Source organism: Manis javanica, chromosome 6, assembly GCF_040802235.1.
Source record: "Manis javanica isolate MJ-LG chromosome 6, MJ_LKY, whole genome shotgun sequence".
NCBI classification, from domain to species: Eukaryota; Metazoa; Chordata; class Mammalia; order Pholidota; family Manidae; genus Manis; species Manis javanica.
In genome coordinates, this window is record NC_133161.1 from 144,643,435 (window position 1) to 144,660,815 (window position 17,381).

General features: G+C 44.6%; 2 protein-coding genes across 2 annotated transcripts in view; one reads left to right on the forward strand and one right to left on the reverse strand.

The window, feature by feature from the left end:
- The window catches only part of CBL (Cbl proto-oncogene), a 119,194-nt gene extending 110,442 nt beyond the window's left edge, over positions 1-8,752 (reverse strand). The window contains exon 1 of the mRNA XM_073239611.1: positions 8,245-8,752. Within this exon, the coding sequence (XP_073095712.1) occupies positions 8,245-8,436 (192 nt within the window). The 5' untranslated portion in view covers positions 8,437-8,752. The remainder of the gene's footprint in view (positions 1-8,244) is intronic.
- A 3,635-nt stretch (positions 8,753-12,387) lies between these two features.
- DRC12 (dynein regulatory complex subunit 12 homolog) lies at positions 12,388-17,368 on the forward strand. The gene is given in 8 exon segments (XM_036992757.2): positions 12,388-12,740; positions 13,056-13,137; positions 13,566-13,631; positions 14,027-14,146; positions 14,658-14,750; positions 15,785-15,905; positions 16,140-16,249; positions 16,252-17,368. Coding segments are annotated over 7 exon segments (627 nt in total). The 5' UTR covers positions 12,388-12,740; positions 13,056-13,067; the 3' UTR covers positions 16,299-17,368.
- Positions 17,369-17,381: the final 13 nt, after the last annotated feature.

The window sequence follows — 17,381 nt, forward strand, 5'->3', positions numbered from 1 at the left end:
ACTGGAATTGACAGCTCTGTTGACCTTAGGCAAGTTATTCATCTCTCTGGATCTCAGTGTCTGTCTCTGTAAAGGAAAGTGATTAATTTCTAAAGTTTAATTGATTAATTTCTTAAAGTCCTCTTAAAGCTTCAAGTTTTAGAAACTCATCAACTCAGAAACTTGAATAGGTTGAACAGTTTTACAAGTGTAAATACACAGTGAAGCTTTTAAATGAAAACTCATGATTTTTTCAAAGAGCAATCAGAAATCTTTATTTTTTAAAAGAAACATATCAACACTAGATAAATGGCCCCAAGAAAAAAGCCTTCTATTTCTAATTACTATTCTCCATTACTGACTTATCAAAACTCCATGCAGGAACTTGAACTGTAATTACTACCTAACACTTCTCAAATACCACCCGACACTATTTATTAAAAACACCATGCCACTTATAACTAATTACCAATCTCATTACTTTCATTTATCACATTAACTACTGAAGAAAGAATACAATGTATGAAATCAAATCATCATCATGCACTAGCTTAACCATACAGTTTTTATACATGGATTCTATTTCTAAAAGGAAATAGTAATTCTCTACTCAGACTGATAAGTGCAACATCAAACCAAATACTTAGCATGAACTAGAGATTAAATGATTTAAGCATGATTTTTGGATGTCAGACACTAACTTAAATACAACTGTGGATGAGGATGTTGCAGAGGCACCTGGCAGGCCTAAGCCTCTCCCCATTTCTAATTCCCTTTCTTTTCTCCTCAGAGACTAAGTTATGGTTTGCCTCATGATTCCCAGAGCCCTTTGTAGATATTCAATGACCGGATTCTAAGCATGCGTGCACTGGGTCATCTTCTAATGCCCCAGAGCACTTGGCATATAGTTTGTGATCAACAGAAGTGTGATTGTGGAAGGATGCTAACCTTATTTTCACCTAAGGTAAGTAGGAATCAGCTACTATATTTAAATCAACAAACCAGACAAGGACTGTGGGTGGAAGCAGATATTTCTGGAGGGCAATGTGCTAATATGCATTTCCTAAAACTTTAATGTATGATTCCTTTGACTCAGCACATTTCATTTCTGGGAGTTTATTCTAAAGAAATATTTAGAAACTGCATGATGGATACTCACTGTGGCATTGTTTCTAATATTAAAAATCAGAAACAATCTAGAAGATTATCAAAGGAATTTATTGAATATACATATATAATTATAAAATCTTATGCAGTCCTGTAAAAAAAAAAATTCAGGGAGCCCTATATATGATATTAACATGGAAAATTTCCATAATGTAGCAACTTTAAAAGATAAAAAATTTCTAGAACCATTTTTATTTAAAAATCCCACTTTGGCTTAAAAATACTTAATTTTGAGTATGTATTACTTTCAAAATTTAAGAATAATTTTAAACTTCAATATAAATAAGACCTATTATATTATTTCTTCAAAAAAAATCTTTTTTTTTTAAAGTTTTTATTAAATGGGCAGAGGATCTGACTGGACATTTCTCCAAAGAAGAAAATCTGAATGGCCAACAGGCACATGAAAAGATGCTCCACATCACTAATCATCAGGGAAATGCAAATTAAAACCACAATGACATATCACCTCACACCAGTTAGGATGGCCAACATCCAAACAAGAAACAACAAATGCTGGCGAGGATGCAGAGAAAGGGGAACCCTCCTACACTGTTGATGAGAATGTAAATTTGTTCAACCATTGTGGAAAGCAATATGGAGGTTTCTCAAAAAACTAAAAATAGAAATACCATTTGACTCAGTAATTCTACTCCTAAGAATTTACCCAAAGAAAACAAGATCCCTGATTCAAAAAGACATATGCACCCCTATGTTTATCATAGCACTATCTACAATAGCCAAGATAGGGAAGCAATCTAAGTGCCCATCAGCAGATGAATGGATACAGGAGATGTGGTACATATACACAATGGAATACTACTCAGCCATAAGAAGAAAACAAATCCTACCATTTGCAACAACATGGATGGAGCCAGAGTGTATTATGCTCAGTGAAATAAGTCAGGCGGAGGAAGACAAGTACCAAATGATTTCCCTCATTTGTGGAGTATAACAAAGCAAAACTGAAGGAACAAAACAGCAGCAGATTCACAGACTCCAAGAAGGGACTAGAGGTTATCAAAGGGGAGGGCTTGGGGAGGAGGGGTGGAAAGGGAGGGAGAAGGGGATTAAGGGACACTATAATTAGCAATGACAATATAGGTAGGTCATGCAGAAGGCAGTACAGCACAGAGAAGACAACCAATGACTCTATAGCATCTTACTACACTGATGGACAGTGACTACAATGGGGGGGTGAGGACTTGATAATATATATGGGTGAATGTTGAAACCACAATGCTGTTCATGTGAAACCTTCATAAGACTGTAGATCAATGATAATTTAATTAAAAAAAATTTTTTTCAGTTTATCTAAAATAAAATCAACTATGGTATGGAGCGTTGCTTCTTCAAGTATCATTCCTGGAACCAGCTGTGTTGACATCACCTGGAAGCTGGTCAGAAATGCTCAATCTCAGGCCGCACCCCAGATTCAGATCTACTCAGCCTCTACACTTTAACAAGATCCCTAGATAGTCTGAATTCATGTTAAAGTCTGAGAAGCAATGGTTTATAAGGAATCATTTAACAGAGTCTGAATACCAGTTTAAGATCCACATAAAAAAAAAAAAAGTATTAGCTGGGTAACTTAGGTGACTTATCTCTCTGAATCTCAGTTTCATGCTCATAAAAAATATTTTGAGATTTTTAATATATCAGTAGATGTGAAACTAGGAACTGCTCTACAATATAAGGAATAATTAAAACTTAGTTACCAGTCTTAGGGAGTAAATGCTAAAAAAAATCAACAACTTGCTCAAGTAGATAAATCTTCTCAGACCACTTAGGGAAAAGGTAAGACTGGAGTAGTGACCTCTAGAGAGGGTAGTCATTTGAGGTGTGAGATGTAAAAAGGGACTTTTACATTTTGTTCTGTATATTCTATGATTTATAAATTGCTTTTCACAAAGAGTGTTACACCTATGTACTGATATTCAAAGTCAGCCTAAGAAAGGAGGAGGCAAGAATTAGGATCCCATCCTATTCACTGAAGTACCAATGAGTTGGCCTCATTTTAAGACTTCCTTGTGGCTGATTCCAGAGTCAGAGGGCAGGCAACCATCAGTGGTGGTCGTGAGGAGACCACGTAGCAGAGTCGGCTAAGCAAGACACCATCCTCCAGCTGCAGAGAGGAGACCCGGAGCCATCACTGATTCCTTCTGAAGGCACCATGGGAGCTTCTGTGGTAGTGGCACATGTCCGCAGGGCTCCAATCCCCAGCGGGTGTGCACCACCAATGCCATCATTAGCACCCTCCTCCGTGTGGAAGCTGCTGCAGCAAGGAACACTGTGGGGACAGAGCTGAGGCTGGCTTCCAGTGCTCCTGGTTGACTACTCCCACCTACTTCCTTCCAGCACAAAATGTGCTAATCATGAAAACATTTCACAATAACTTGTGTTATAATCCCCCTCTTCTAACAAACTTCATGTAGATCAGAATTAACAACTTCATTGGAAAATGTGATTGAACTTTAGATTAAATTTTCAAGCTAATACTTGGTCCATTTTTCTTTTAATGCTCTAGGTTATTCATCAGGGAAACAATTTCTTTCATGGCACAAACATTATTATGTGTTTGAGTAAAACATGAAATATGCTAAAAGCAGAGTCAGGGACCAATCTGCCTATCATTTACTAAGTTTATTACATGTATACTGCTGACTAACAACATATTCAAAACAGGTTTTACTACAGAAAGAGTCACCAAAAATTTTAATAGAAGATACAAAATGAATAGAGCACATTATTTTTTCCTGGCCTAACCCTACTTTTCTTCTAAATACCTTTCAAAATTTCTTCCACAAGTCATGTGAAATGCTCAGTTGAGCTCATTATTCCTAAGGAATTATGAAGAATTTCATACATCCTTTGGGGGATCTCCTTAATAGGCATAAAACAATATTATCATCTTTTATAATTATATATTCCCTTTATAACCAAAAAAGGTAAAGTTACTTTAATTCAGCTCTCAAAAAAAGAGATTCCCTCCTGTTCCCCTAATTAATCATACAGATGCTTTGACCCCATTTAATTTTGTTCCATGTCCGCACTTCATTCAGCAAGTGCTCTGCTATGTGCAGAAACAGAAGCTAAGACAAAGCCTTGGTCCCGAGGAGCTGAGTATAATGGGAAAATAAAGTGTGTATGTAAGCCTCTATGATCACCATGCAAAATAACCAGAACACGTAATTGGGATACAAACCCTTAATTTAAAAGTAAATAGATATTTCACTGACTGGTACTAGTTAAACACTTATCATTCAAGAGGTGGTCTACTTTGAGTGTATACATGGCATGTGTGCATGTGTGTAAGTAAGGATTGCTGTTATGTACTTACACAGGTCACTTTCTGAATAAATGGCTTTTGTTACTGAGACTGTTGTATCTCTGCAGAGGTACTGTATGGAGGAAATAACTAAGTCTGAGGCGGTGGGTAATCCTGGATTCCAAGTCAGACTCCACTGTTACCTAAATTACACAACCCTCTCTGAGCCTGTCACCTGTAAAACAGGGATGATAACCACCAAAGGTCTGCTGCAAGAAATATGTAAATTTAATGTAAGTAAAACTGATTCCCATCACCACACCTCTCCCTTTCAATTACTTCTTTGGAGCATACAAAGCACTTACTATTGTGTAAGGGCCTCATGATCGGACACTACAGGAGATAGGCAGATTACAGTTGCTGTCCTCATGGAGTTTACAATATTGAGATCAAGATAAATACAGAAGAAATATGTATAAGATGCTTAAATTTAGAGATCTCTATCATGCTGCACATACTCACATAGTCACATCACTATAATGTGATCTCCTTGGAGTGTAAGAATTTATACCTCGCACTATGTGTGGGACTTAGTGACCATGTAAAAGGAGAAAGGTAAGAAGGGAGGGAGGAAGCAGTCCAGTGAAATACACTAATTCATACATTCCATTAAGAGGATCTTACTTCCAAAATGTAGGAAATTACTCAAGAAACTTTTTTTAATGGGGGGATGGGAGGGCAAGCAGGAGAGGTAGGAAGCCAAAGAAAGAAGGATCCCTTTTGAAAATTCTTTTTAAACTTGTGCTCTAAAGGGAAGCATTGTTCCAATAAATTAGTCTATTAAGAAGGAATCAACACCTTAATGTTTTAATGGTACAAGCTATTTTAAAATAAAAACATGGTATGGAACTAAAATACTTACAGCATGATGCTCTACTTCAGAGGTGGGCAAACTACAGCCTGCAGCCTTTCTGTACATTTCTAAAGAGTTGTAAGAACAACAACAAAGAATATGGGACTGAATATGTGTCCCTCAGGCTTAAAATATTTACTATCTGTCCCTTGACAGAAAAAGTTGCCAACTCCCATTCTACTTCATAAGGGAATTTTGAGTCTCTCACTAAATTAAATACCTTGGTATTTCTAAACTTACACTTCAGGCAGTTTACATACTTTCTCCTTACTTACTAGCCACTCCCTTCACATATAAGTGTTTACACAAATACTAATTATATGATCTTTGGATGACAAAGAAACCTAGAGGATGATCATGACTTTTGTTTAATAACAAGTGCTCTAACACAAGCATTTTTCCAACAATGAGCTTAAGTCCCACAATGGATGGGTAAATTGGGTTTATAAATGGATTAGTAAATTGGGCCTATGTTAACCAAAACCCATGACTTATGCGAACTTCTTCACTGGCACACATTCAGCATTGCGGAATGGGACGAGATTCAACAGCTCCCGGTGCTAGATCAACAAATTGGCTAATAACAAGCTGGAATAATACTCACCTAGCTTCAACAGGATAAAACAGGTATGGGATAGTGACTTAACAATGTGTGGGACATTCATGGATTTGACAGTTCTTCACCGCTTACAGCACATGAAATCAAGGGTTAGTGACACATGTAAGATTTTCAACAATAAAAAAAGTGAAAAAAAAGAACATCAATGAGCATCTATGCTCAAAACATCAAGAGAGATGGCTCAACACTACAGAAGTACTCAGAAAATCTGGAAAGCAGTATGAACCTATCAGACTAATCCACCAGAAAGCAGCACAGTTTTCATTTGAGCACAACTGTACTAATATGTGATATGGGGCACAGACAGCACTAAAAATCATCGTTCAAGACAAGCAACACAAGAATAAACCATCCCTCTCCCTACACTAGAATGGAAAAGCTACAAGCCGGCTTTCCTTGAACTATCAAAACCTGAAAAGCACTTTGACTTGAAATGCTGAGTCCTCTTTATTCTTCCCAAATACACATTCTGCATAAGAAATCAGAATTCAATGCACAAAATTTAAAGAGATGAAAGAATAAGGGTAAAGGGGGATTTTATTTGGACTACCTTACAGAGATGCAAAAGTTGGATAAAAAGTTCACTATTTTTAAGAAGTCAATATAGTTTTGATACACTGCATACACATGTCTGATAGGAAACTAAAATACACATTTTTTTCTATTCCAGGAGAACCTTTTTAGTCTTTAATTGTAAATCCCTAAAATACAAATCTACAAACTTCAGATTTTGAACACATTTGACATATTTTTTAAAAGATTTCAATGCATTTAAAGTTTCCTTTACATGCCTAACTCTTCTGTAATGGTTTTATTACAATTTCTAATGAATCGAGCACTACACCCACCATCAATATAATAAATATGCAAATACTTGTATAATTAAGTACAATATACCAGTTATTTAACATGAGAAACACCAGCCCTGAGAAAGTGGCTCTGAAACCACTGGTATGCACTACAGGAGTGTTAATTCACATACAGGATTTATTAAGCACTTATATAGCACATTTATATTTGCCAAGTGTTTCATAATCATTTTTATTAGCTGTTTCTAGTCCAAAACAATCCATGAAAAAGTTTACAGAAGAGGAACCTCGGCCCAGAGAGGAACCAAAAACAACCACCACCACAATTTTGCTCTGGAGGAAATAACACCATTCTCTTACAATATGCCCGATCCTTGTAATCACTTTCCATCCACAGTGTGAGCTTTTAAACAATGTTATTAATTAATGAGCGTGAAAACCATCAAGGCAACATTGTATTTAATTCTCTGTAACAAATCGTTACACTGCTTAAACACTTTCAAGTACATGGGACGACTGACTACATTTCATTACAAAGACACAACTCTTAAGGAAGTAAATCTCTCCCAAATGCCAAACTTAACGGCTAAATACAGGGGCGTTATTTTTCACCCTTGCTAAGAAAAAATCATCAAGAAAGCTCATGGAACAACCTTAAAGTCAGGTCCGTTATGAAAAAAAGCAGAAGCCAGCGAAAAGCAGTGTAAGGAGGAAGTTCTGGAAGAAGTCAGAATCTGCAGCTTAGCATGCTCAGTCAATACATCTTTTGGAAGATAATGGTTCTAAACCAGAACTGTGGTTTAATCAGTGCATATCTTCAGCACCAGCAATGGATCATATCCAATGTTTTGGAGGAAAAAAACTTGAGCCAGCGCTAGGGGTGGAGGAAAAGTTGCTTCCCTGGCCCACTGAAGCATCCCTGTTTCTTTCATCCTGGTGTTACATCTTATTGAGAAAAAACCATACGCTCAGGCAGATGGCAGTTCGCCTGCGGAGCTGCCCGGACCTCAGGTCTCCCAACCACAGCCCAGACACGTAATTCCCTAGTTCAGGGCTCGACTCCGCATCCAGCCAACAGCCACTGCCGGTCAAACACTCCTCTTCACCGCCTCCCTCCTGTCTCCCGGGGACAATTCCGTGACCACATCCCCACACCCTGCACACAGCCCCGAACTCCGCACCCCCGTTATACTTCCGCCCGGTGGCTCCCCAGTTCACCTTCACCCCAGCCCCCAGCCCATCTTTGTCTCGCCCCCCCAAACACACCACCTCAACGTTCCCCAGTTCCCAACCGCAGCCCTTCCCCCACCGCCGACCCCAGCTTCCGCGACTCTGCCCCCCCCCCCCGCCCCCTGCCCCACGGCCCAGGCCCCCGGCTCCTCGCCTGCCCAGCCCCGCCTGCCCCGTCCCCTCCCCCCGCCTCCTCCGCCCCGGCCCCCCTCCGCCCGCGCCCACCGCTGCGCCCGCGGGTCCGCGACAGGCCTTTCACCTTGTCCATGAGCTTCCAGCACTTCTCCACCATCTTCTTGTCTACGGCCCCCGGAGGGTGCGGGCTGAGGTGGTGGTGGTGGTGGTGCGGCTGGAAGGCGTCCTTCATGAGCCCAATCAGGCCGCCCGGGCCCGACCCCCCGGAGCCGCCGCCGCCTCCGGCCCCGGAGCTCTTTTTCACGTTGCCGGCCATGGCCCGGGAAGGCTTGGGGGCCCAGGCGCGTCTGCCGGCTCCGCTCGGCGGCGAGCGAGGGAGAGCAGGAGGGCGTGAAGGAGGGGCCTCTCCGGGCCGCCGCCGCCGCCAGCCGTCGGGGAGGGAGGGGCTGCCGCGGGGAGCGGGGTGGGCGGTGACAGGCGCGCCCCTTCAGAGCGCGCGAGCCCGGGGGCGGGAGGGGCGCGGCGAGCTCGGCGAGGCGGGCCGCCTGGTCCGCCCTGGGGAGCGACCCGTCCTGCGCCACCCACTCCCGGGCCACAGCTCCCGGAAAGCCGCGGCCAAGTTTCCGCACCGCCTCCCCATCCCCTACCGGCGGGGAGGGCCAAGGCGGAACCTTCGCGCCTGCGCCCCCTGCTGGAGAAGCAGCAGGGGGCGGAGCCTACGTGGAGTCTGCGCACTAGGCAGAAGTCGAGGTCTCCATGTTCCTTGCGGGCTGGCTCTTGATCTCCTGGAGTGGGTGGGTTATTGGGATATTTAAATCAAGACAGGTAGCAATAGAACTTAAACGTCAGGTCTGACCCCCCCCCCCCAGCCTGACAAATGAAGAAATCGAGCTTGAAGTTGTTTGCTTCACATTGGAGAAGAAAAAGAAAAGTTATTCTCCCCAGCCCCCTGGCATTTTAAACTCTTCATTAAGTCGGGACCAAGGACAGGAATGTGTGAATGCTGCAGATTGTTGGAGCCTGATTAGGCCCCAGAAAGGCTTGAGACACTCAGGCTGCGAGCTCTTCCTCCAGGCCATTTGCCCTTGTGAAAGCAAAACACTTCCCCCTTTCTTGGCTTCTGAACATTAGTTCCATTTCTGGGAACTGACTATGTACTTAAGATTCCCCTGCTCAGCGCATTGCACGGCAGGTCCTGCGTCTCCAGCACCAGGCCCTGACCACAGAAACTGTAAGGAAGCTGCAAGTCCCAGCTGGAGAGGTGCTCGCTCCTCCCATGGAACAGAAATGCAGTTCCCAGTCACTTCCACTTCTCTAATCTAGAAGTTCCGTTGGAAGAACTTTGAAAAAAGGAACCTCTTCCCAAAGAAGGAAATGCCCTGCCCTAATTTGCTCATTATGAGCCTCAGCTTTGGGAGCTTGCTGGCCCTGGTGTGTCAATAAGTACTTAGTTCCGCCTTAGGTACTCGGCCTGGCTCTTCCACAGAGCACTTGACTGATTAGGGACTTAAGCTTATCAAGTACTCCTGTTAAGAGGGGGAAATACATCCCTGAACTGAAGAAGGACATTCCACCAGACATCCTTGTTTTACAATTCAATGGCCTTTATCTAAGATTGATTAGGGAGTCAGCATTATCACTTCCTATCAGTGGAATTTCCTTTAATCAGTTCCCACCTAGAAAGGGAGATCCTCTCAGGGTAAAAACCTAGGTAAAGCTCTTAGATAATCGTCAAAACTTTCCATCTCCAGTGCTAGCACCCTAGTTTCAAGGCCCTCTTTTTGTCTCCCCTAATCTATTGAAGCCTTTTCCTCACTCCCTTCCCTGCCCCATCCAATCCATCCTGCCATCAGAACTGCTTTTCCAAAATACAGTTCTGACAGCATCACAAAGAAATGTAAACTCCCATTGCCTCCTGAACGAAGTTAACACTCATTTATCTAACCCCAAACTACCTTTCAGTTTTATAGTCTTTCAATACATATACCCTATGCTGGGTGACTCACCAAGTCCCAAAATACCACGATTCTTTTTCATCACCATTATTCATAGCGTTCCCTCTGCCTAAAGTGTGCTACTAAAGTTCAGCCCATTCTTCAAAACTCAAACTCAACATTGTTCTCTTTACCGGACAGTCCAGCCAGAAATGATCCTAACTTCCTCTAAATTTCCATAACCATTTATTTCTTACACCTACCACACATTAATTTATGCTATACTCTCTTAGCAACTTGGGACTTCCACAGTACCTAGCACAGTGTGGGTATGCAAGGGTGTTTTTCCCTCATTGTCAAATCCTAGATTTAATGGCATGCAGGTAAGAAATGAACCCTGGAGCTATGTATGAGCTTGTCTAGGTCTATACAACTCTGGCTCAGTTGAAGGCTTACAATTTGTATTCTCTTCAATACACTCTCTTTAGAATGAAATTGTATAATTTGCATTTTGTTTCTGCTGCAGTAAACCATATTTCTTTTAATATACAAATGACCTATCTCTCACATTTGAATAAAGCAGAAAGAGTGACCCTTCTCTCCTCTATATCTCTTCAAAACTCCAAGATGGAATCCTATTCAGAGGAAGTCAGAGTTCTGATGAAATGACCTTTCCTATTTTAACTTCTAAACGGAAGTAAATGAAAAAAGAAAGGATTGATCTTTTTTTCACAACTTTTACTTGGCTTATTTTCAAAATATACTAGAGAGAGGATTGGATGGTTGATCACAATGTCATTCTCACCCCTGGTTTCTTCTAGAACTGGCTTAGTTTATATCACATCATGTGACATGTGGCCCTTTTATTCCATTTCACCTTCATCCAAACCACATCCTCATTCTGCACCTGAAAGTCGGTTGACTGAACATATTTGAAAAGTAAATGCTCTTCTGAGCCATGATAGTTGTTTGTATGCTTTCATCTCTGTCTTCAATATGTCATTCTGTGTATCAGCATAACAGAGATACTAGTCATTCCATGGAAAATGTTCCCAAACAGGCTTCTAGAAGAGGAGAAGAGAAGCAGAAGCCTCTTGTGCTTTCCTAGGCAGGGGGAGAGGATTCTGGGGGAGAGTAACTGAAAAACATGCTTCAAATTTGGAAGATATTCACAAACTTATCTGACCCTGAGGCACAGAAAGCACAAGCACCTTGTAAGGACGAGCTTGGCTCTTTACTCCATAAAACATGCAAAAGTTCACCAAAGTACCCTGCAGTCACCAAGGTGACAAATACACATGAATCAGCCTCCGCCTGAATCTGCCTGCTCCCCAGAGGAAGGATTTTTAAGTCCCAGATCTCTTGGCTATTTCTTCAGATCTGCCCCTGACAACACGCAATTGACCAAGTACTGAAGGGGACAAAAAATAGAGAGAAATCTAAGAAAATAGTCCCTTAGTCCACAAGGGGGAAAGCTTGTTTCTGCTGTTTTCATTCTAGCTAGCATCATGCCTGTAGATCCGGTAGCAGACAGACGACAGGCTCCAGAACAGCGCACGGCTGGAAAGAAGATGGGGGCTGCCTGACGAGGGCAAGTCACCCATCATACTCCCCCAGATTCATTTTTCCAGTCACCCATGACTCCAGCAAGACGGGAGGAAGTATCCCCAAGAGGGAGGCACCCCCAACATTGCCCAATAAATAATTTAAATAGAAACATTTAGAAGACTCCAAAGAAGGTCGAGCAGTCAGTCCACTAGAGGGAGCCGCGGCCAACTCGCTGCTGCAGGGAGCCTGGCCACATGGCTCCTCAGCACCTGTCTGAAAAGCGAGCATTGAAGAGAATGAGGAAAAGAGAGGCAAGAAGTGAGGTCACCGGGAGAGAAGATAGCCCTGTAAATACCCAGTTAAAAGCCAAGCCTTTCAGCATTTACCAGTCAAAGATATAAAGACCATTGAGGCTGAGCAAAGTTCAATGGCTTGCCCAAGTTGACATATCCACAGCAGGGAATGGAACTCATGGCTCTTGTCTCTAACCAGTGCCCTTTCTTCTACGTTTGCATCCTCCTATGTCAGCAGCCTGGAGTCCAGGGGTCTACCTCCCCTCTGTGTCTCATTTCTCTGAAACGGAAATTCTTCCAACAACCTTCTCCTGCATTTCTTTCCCTCATACATCGTACAATGCCTTCCTGAAGGGGCTCTTCGGTTTTAAGCCTAATAATGTCATTTTGCTGATGAGGGATAAATTGCCCAAAATGGCTACTGTCAGCCCTTTCCCTCTGAATCAGCCCAATGGCACCATCTCAGATGTGTAAATCTGTAATTTATAAGTCTCCAAATTGCAAGCAGTGCTACATGGAAGTGAATCATAGCTAATCAGCTCCAAAGCCCTTTCTCCTCAAACTGCACTTAGGATTTGGGGGATAAGGAGAGAAGTGACTCTCCTGGACCTTGCTATTTGAAGCTTTGTATTTAGCCCGATCCACCTTCCTATGAACTCCATGTTTCCCCGTTGCCTGGACAGCATGCAGTCTCCGGAAACCCGACCTCCCAGTTCTCAGTCCTGCCTCCAGAGGAAATTTGCCTCCCGGATTGGCTCCCAGAACCTGTCTTCTCCTCAGACAGGTGGTTGGACCTTTTCTCTTCCCTTCCCCTTGAGTGGGTCCCACAGGGAAACACAACAGAGGTAAGAGAGGATCCTACAGGTAGGAACGGGTAGGGTAAGGATAAAGGGAAGAGGGAAAGGATCATTTTCTCTAAAAGAGGATTGAGAGGAATGGTTTCTGTTCATAGAACCTGACTGATTGAACAGCTCTATCCTCCCCACTGACCCCAGCTTTGCCTAAGTTTCCAAGGATATGAAGAATGGAAGCTTCTGGAAAGTATAAGAGACAAACTTGGAGACTAGAACTCTAACTCTCCTGGAACTTCTGGTTCAATCTAGGGATCAAGAGAGCATCCCCATGTCCAGACCTAAATATGAGTCCCCTCTCTCCTCCAGGACAGTAAGGAGATGCCGCCTAAGACCAAAGAAAAAGGGATTAAAGCTGGGGCACAGAAGAAAAAACAGAATTCAGGTCCTGGTGAGTCAGGGTGGGTGGAGGTGGGTGCCCCCTACTTCTCCATGCTCTTCTGGCTCAGAGACCAAGCAGGGATGCTCCAGAGGGAATTCAGCCATCTGTACGACATGATGGACCTTTTATGACCCTCCCCCTTCACATCTTTGCATCCAGTACCTACAGGGCTGAGAAACTGGGGAAATTAGCACCCACCCACTTCCTCCTGGCTCTGTGCCTTCCTTATACATTCATCACACATATTTTAAATGTCTACTATGTGCTGGGCCATGAGGACACAGTAGCGAACTCAGTAGACTCCACCATCAGAGATCCCTCATGTCAAGGTCCTCAAATCTGTAAGAAGAAAGTCCAGAGTATGGGATGAGGATGGGAGGGCAGTGAGGAAGGCTGAGATGGTGATAAGCTAAAGCTCTGCCAACTTGCCAGGGCAGATGTGGAGGCTGAATCCATGCACAAGTTGGCAGTGCTGGAAAAGGAATTGCTCCAAGAACACTCAGGTAAGTAGCTCTGGGGCAACGGAGGTGGGGCATTGGGGCATCTCTGTGTCCTCGGAGGTTTGGAGGGTTGGAGCTGTGGCAGGGGACTGAGCTCATCTCTAACCATCCTCTAGTGGAAGAGATTGTCTCAAGCCGGGATTGTGAGGAAGGGGTGGAAAGTGAGGGTTGATGAGGGTAGCTATTTTTTTATAGCCAGTCCATAGAGGAAGTTTTTGCTTCCAAATAAAGATGAGCCTATGGGATTCTAGGCGGTGGTGGTGGTGGTGGGAGGGGGAACACAGGAGAGACTGAAAGGCTTGGGGTTCCCAGAGGCGGGCAGAGTCCTTCAAGCCCATGGGGGCTGAGTCAGGGGGACCCCCAGCCTGTCCTGAGGGCTGCTCTGGGTCTGTTCACAGCTCTGCGGAGGGGTGAGGCCCGCCGAGCGAAGGCTTCTGAGGACCAGCTGAAGCAGAAGTTGCAAGTGCCGGAGGCCGAACTGGAGGGGGCCCGAAGTGAGGGGAAGGCCATGTACACAGGTGTGTGGTTGGTCCAGCAGGTGGGCAGGAGAAAGGGGCCTGGAAGAGGACAAGCAAGAGGGCCAGAGGATGCAAGGAAGGGGAACAGGGAGGACTTCCGTCTGCCATGTCTGGCCTCAGCCTTCCCGGCTCAACTCTAATCAGACAGGATCCTGAAGCAATCAAAGGAAGGCCTCTGGGATCCCAGAAAAGGACCTTCCGGAATGTCCAGGGCATCTGTTTGACGCGTTATAAATTACAGAATTCAGTCACCACCTTTATCTCATTCATCCCATGGGAGTAAGTAGGGAGAAGGGCCAGAATCCCATCCTGAGCTGGAATGGGAGAAGGGGGTCCTAGCCCTTTCTCAGGTTTTCAGAGTCCCATAGCTTCTCAGAATCACAACAACCAAGAAGGCCTTTATGCTGCTGTCTCTCTGGATCAAGCAGCGCCCTGCCCACCAGCCACTTCCCTTCCTTTCTCCTCTGCTCCATCCCCCTCAACACCCCACTGCCCACTGCCCCCACCACAGAGATGAGACGTCAATGCCAGGACCTGCAGGACAAAAAGGACGCCCGCAGCAGGCAGCTAGAGGAAGAAGTGAGGGACCTCCGGGAGCAGCTGGGTAGGCTTGCCCACCCTCTGAGCCCTTTCTCTCCAAAGGTCACGATAAGGTCCAGCCAAGAGGGGTGAACTTCAGGTGGTCCCTTCTCTAAAAGACTGCAATCCAGGCTCTTGTACCATTTTCCTCACTAACTCTCCCACCACTGAGGGTTGGAGCAGAGGGTTCAGCATGGCAAAAATCTCCCAAGTTATAAGAAAAGAAGGCATAAGTCTCTCCACCCTTGTCACCCTCTTGATGGTCTTTCCAAATCCAGATCTTGCTACCACTGCCATGGGCACCACTGCCTCTCAAGAGTAAAACATATTACCTCTTAGTTTAGCTGATTTTTACAAAAGAGCTCATTGAAAACGTTTGACTTGCTTACTCCTATTCAAGGCCTAGTGCACAGCAAGTCCTAAATAACTACTTGCTAAATTCTTGAATGAACCTTCCAAATAAGCAAAGGTATAAAACACAGGAAATTGTTGCTTTCTTCCCTCTTGGTTAGAGGACAGAGTTGAAGTGTCTTAGCATGGCACACAAGATTTTTCATAATTTTGGCCTCAAAGTTTTCTTATCTTAAAATAGCTTCAGTTTAGCTACTGACATCTGAGTCACTTATCTGCCATGCAACCCTCAGTTCCTTTTCTAATCTTTGCCTTATCTCGAATTTAAATTCCATCAAGGTGTACTGAGCACCTCCTATATACTAGGTGTGTCCCCATAGATTACCACATTAAACCCATAGCAAACCTGTAGGGTATCTCTTTAAAGATGAAGAAATTGAGTCTCAGAGAGAGCCATGCCCAAGGTTACAACAGGTAGCAGGTGACAACCAGGCTTTGGACCCGGATCTCTTATCCCGAGCCCACTGCTGTCTCTACTATGCCTTACTAGCTTGCTTCAGCTCTTTATAGGGACTACCGGAAAGCTGATGACCCTAGGGGAGTCTGGAATGATTTCACTCAATTCTGCTTTTGAAGTACCTTTGGAGACTGTTCATGGGAAGAATGTCACCATCCTGCCTTCTCTCATCCTTCTGTCCTGCTCCCCAGAGACATGCCGGAGGGAGGCTGAAGCTACATGGCAAGAGGCTGAGCAGGCCCTCGGAGAGCGGGACAGGACCCTGGCTCAGCTTCGGACCCATGTGGCAGACATGGAGGCCAAGTGTAAGCACTGCCCTGAGCAGCCTAGCCACCCCAGTAGCTAGAACTCCCCCATTCCTACAAAGCCCCGCCACTGTGACAATGACAGGCCAGGCCCCCCCTGCAGGGAAACCTGCTCAATCTCAGGGCAGGCAGCCAGGGAATACAACCATGTCTACCAACTCAGAACAGGAACTTTAAGAAAACATTGGCAAGGAAAGCTTACGGACCGACCTGGGGCTCCCCACGCACCCCCTGCCTCTCCCTTTCTGGGGCCCAAAGCTTGGTGTCTGCAGGGCAGCCTGGACCAACTCTTGGCCAAGCTGAGGACCATCAAGCCTCAGTGGGATGTGGTCGTGCTGAGGCTCCACGCCAGGCCAAGGAGCAGCTCCGCCAGTTTGGACTCAACCCCCTGGATCTTTGAAGATGTAAACATCTAGTCTCCGGAGCTGAGGCTGCAGCAATAAAGCTGCCTTGATGTAGAATCCAACAGAACGGTGCCCTGTGGCTTTTTGGCAGAGATGAGTGTCTCTCATGGGGACATCTCTGTTCTAGGCTGACCCATTACCCTGAAGACTCAATGAGAGGAGAGAAATTTGGTGAGATCTCAATTTCTCTACCAGAGAAACTAGATTCCACCTCTTGAGCCTGGGGCCCTTTTGGTCCCTTCAAATTACCACCCCGTGCCCCCAGCAACCCTGACGCAAGCAGTCAGATGTGTGGGGAAGAGCCATTTTTATAATGGACCAACAGTGACCAGGTACCAGCCCCACACACAATCCTAAGGTACCCAGAGGGGGAAGGTAACTGGTCTCCAAATTCTTACAATAAGCCTGAGGGTCCTGGAATCATGCTTAGGGCAACTTCCACATGGCTTCAATCCTAGTCAGCCCCCCAGCCCACTTGGAAAGGGAAAACTCCATTTTTCCTACATTTTTGCTACAACACTCTCAGTACCACTGCTCTGTGGCCACCAGCTGGGTGTCCTCCAATTTAACTGAATTCTGACACTCTCTCCCTGGAGGCAGTCGCAAATTCCACAGATTAAGGGCTCAGTCTCACAGGACTGCCCCCACTTCAAATGCCAATCTCAAGTCCAGATTGTTACCTGTGGGTCTAACCAACTGGCTGTAAATCAGAGGTTGCTGTAAGCCCCGTCCTCAGGTTCAGATGTTTGCTGAGTGGCTCACAGAACTCAGGCAAACAGTTTTCTTACTTAATTACCAGTTTATGATAAATGATACAACTCAGGAACAGCTAGAGGGAAGAGATGCACAGGACAGCTATGAGCATGGAAGCCCCGTTTCCAGTCACAGCACCCTCCCAGCACCTCCACATGTTCAGCAACCCCAACCTTTTGTTTTTTTTATGGAGGCTTCAGTACATAGGCATGATCAAATAAACCATTGGTTGTTGGTGATTAATTCAACCTCTATCCCCCTCTCCCCTCCCAGGAGGTGGGAGGTGAAGGTTGGGGTGGGGCCAAAAATTCCAACCCTCTAATCAC